The sequence below is a fragment of the Mastomys coucha genome, unplaced genomic scaffold (assembly GCF_008632895.1).
Source record: "Mastomys coucha isolate ucsf_1 unplaced genomic scaffold, UCSF_Mcou_1 pScaffold3, whole genome shotgun sequence".
In the NCBI taxonomy this organism is placed as follows: domain Eukaryota; kingdom Metazoa; phylum Chordata; class Mammalia; order Rodentia; family Muridae; genus Mastomys; species Mastomys coucha.
This window is the reverse complement of record NW_022196909.1, coordinates 20,875,625-20,878,718: the sequence shown is the minus strand read 5'-3', so window position 1 is coordinate 20,878,718 and position 3,094 is coordinate 20,875,625. Positions and strand designations below refer to the sequence as shown.

Genomic DNA, 3,094 nt, shown 5'->3' with positions numbered 1-3,094 from the left:
CCCGCTTTTCTCTCAAACACTGCACCTCTTATAGCTTTCCTTTTCTCTTCTCATGAGAATTGGGCATATCCTTTTCTGTCAGATCATTCTCTGATTCATTGCTTTGTCTGCCCTTCAATTAGACATCCCTTTCAAACATGGCTGCTTCCTTCCACAAACTAATTTTACTTTCATGGTCTACTATTAAAGGTTTGTACTTCAAGCCAGAGTGATCAAAGTTGTTGTGTATGCTAAAGGCTGAGCCATGCCACAACTAGAAACAGGGTTTTTCAGTAAATAACACAATCTCTATTTTTATATGTTTGTAAAATACATAAGTATAAATTTTGTATTGTGTGAGATGTGTGCAGGTGGTATTTAATGATCTGTTCCTGTGCTTTCTGAATTCTCCACATGTCAAATGTGTATCCTTACTTGATTGGGAACTGTTTCAGAACAATTGCTTCTTGCTTAAGAGAGATGTAGGATCTGTTGTCAGTTTGGTAGATAGAAATTATGAATAATTAAAATTACCCTTGAAATGTTGGTACAGCATACTGTCAGTGCGTCTTGGACAGATGTGTTTTTAAAATATTCATTTCTTCAGATGAACTCCAGGTAAAAAAGTTGGTTTCTGTTTAATGGCTGTGTTATGGCTTTGTTGTTTATTTTTTGAAGGAATAGATGTTAAACATTGAAGCCATAGATGAAAGTGGTGATTAAAGGAAGACTTACTTTATGCTGTATTACACATACCATCTTAAAACTGTTTTATGACCAGAGAGGTGGATGACCCAGCAGGTAAAGGCTGCCAAGCCTAGTGATCTGAGTTCAGTTCCCAGGATTCATTAGAGAAAAGAAGAAAACTGCCTCCTACAAGTTACCCTCTGATCTTGTGCCATGTGCCATGGCAGGTTTATGCCTGTACACATCAACATGCACAAACACCCACACAGTGTACACATATACATGCATGCACGCACAGTGTAATTAAAGAAATTAAATCTTTCAAATGTACATTGAATTTGGACAAGGTAGCATTGGCTTGCGACTCTTAGTAGTCATTGTCTTTGACCTGCAGTTTGACGCTAGACTTGCCACTGCTTTCTGGAGGTCTGTTTTAGGTCAGTTTTAGTTTTTAGTTGTTTTTATATTAGCTGGCTTTTATTACAGTTTAGAGTCCTTTGTTTTAGGTCCCTTTCAGTCCTTTGAAAGTCTGTTTTGTCGAATGTGATATAGTTTATACAGTTTCTAGCCTTTTGGTTATTATTTGCTGGGAGACTTTATGCCATACATAAGAAACTAACATAGATAGCAAGTGCTCTTGGAGCCTTTTTTTTTTCTTGTGTAGGTCAGTTTGTTGAGTTTGATTACCTGTGTCATTTCTAAACAGATAAATATCACTGTGTTTTGTTTCAGTATCGAGTTTCTTATTTCTATGGATCACTGACTGAGTAATAAATGGCTTTACCTCGGCTCACGGGAGCCTTGCGCTCCTTTTCAAATGTCACCAAGCAAGATAATTATAATGAAGAAGTAGCTGACTTAAAGGTAAATGTTTCTAGGTGAAAACCGTTAAAAACAAAGGGTATGGGTGAGTGTTTGACATTTTTTCTTTGTAGTTGTATGCTTTTAGAATGGAAGTCTTATCTTGCTTCTCTCTTGAGAAGGAGATTGAGTATACTGATATTTTCAGTAGACTGTACTTATGTTAAGTACCTGTGACTATTAGCCAAGGGAATAAGCCAATATAGACAGACCTTCATGCTTTCTGTTCTTTAGGGCTGTGCCACAGCTAATTGTGTGAATTAGTTTACATCGATTTTGAGCCAGCTGGGCACATTTTTAGATTTCCTGTTAAATTCTTCATGCATGAATAGCAACGCTGTCTATATCCTAACACTAGATATATAAATATTACTTTCTAGCTCTGTAGTTAGTCTCATAGTTGATTTGTTCATATAATTGATAAGAGCACATTCATGGCTTAAAGAAGTTAATTGTTAGGCCTTTTTATAGTTGCATCTTCAGAAATAAATACTAGTAATTAAAACTTGCAAAATTCTAGATTCTTGTAACTGTAGTGTACCTGACTGGTAATGACTATGATGTGGACTGGTTTCCTTACATGACTTAGGTTTATAGTACACAATGTGAAGTTACGTTTACTTTAAATAGAGTTAGTGTCTACTTGCACGGTATACTTGGTTAGCACATTGAGCTTAGTGGAAAAAATGCCAGTCACTTCTTCAGTTGATTCAATGACTTTGATTTCTGAACAACAAATTAGAGTATGTGGTTTCATAGTGAATTTCTTGTACAAGTAAACTGACTTACATAAGAAAGTTTTATAAAATAAGTCATAGAGAATTATAAAGGTAATGCTATAATTATACCAAGGCTTATTGAAAATTCTATATTAAATATTTACAAGTGAGACTCTAGAGAAATGTCCTTAACTTATGACATATTAATTTGTATAGATTAATATAAAATACCATCTGTTAGCTGGCCTTGATAACAAAAATTTTATGTTCCCTAAAACTGGTACCTAAAAGTTCAGGATCAAGGCAAAGCTGCTTTCTCTGGAAACTTCTCTCTGCTGCTTGTTGTAAATATCATCCTTCCCACGGTATCCTACCAGGACATTCCTCTGTGTGAGCCTATCCCATGGTATCCTACCAGGAACATTCCTCTGTGTAAGCCTATCCCACGGTATCCTACCAGGAACATTCCTCTGTGTAAGCCTATCCCTGGTATCCTTGAGAGTTCATAGTTTTTGTTTTCGATTTTTTTTTTTAAAGAGTTATTATTTTTTATTTATTTAATGTGTATGAGTATGCTGTAGCTGTATAGGTGGCCATGAGCCATCATGTATGTGGCTGCTGTTGATCTCAGGACCTCTGCTGGCCCCGCTCCCTTCTGAGTCATTTACTGCAGCTGTCTTGAAACGCACCAGAAGATCTCATTACGGGTGGTTGTGAGCTACCATGTGGTTGCTGGGATTTGAACTCAGGACCTTTGGAAGAGCAGCAGTCAGTGCTCTTACCCGCTGAGCCATCTCGCCAGCCCCTTAGTTTTTTTTTTGTTTGTTTGTTTGTTTTTTTTTGTTTTT

General features: G+C 36.6%; 1 protein-coding gene across 2 annotated transcripts in view; it reads left to right on the top strand.

Moving 5' to 3' along the window:
• Ascc3 (activating signal cointegrator 1 complex subunit 3) overlaps positions 1-3,094 on the top strand; it is a 267,615-nt gene that overhangs the window by 12,886 nt on the left and 251,635 nt on the right. The window contains exon 3 of one of the 2 annotated variants that reach the window (XM_031347189.1): positions 1,399-1,530. In XM_031347189.1, the coding sequence (XP_031203049.1) occupies positions 1,441-1,530 (90 nt within the window). In that variant the 5' untranslated portion in view covers positions 1,399-1,440. Of the gene's footprint in view, positions 1-1,398; positions 1,531-3,094 lie in introns of those variants that run through there. The other variant, XM_031347190.1, reaches the window with a different exon arrangement.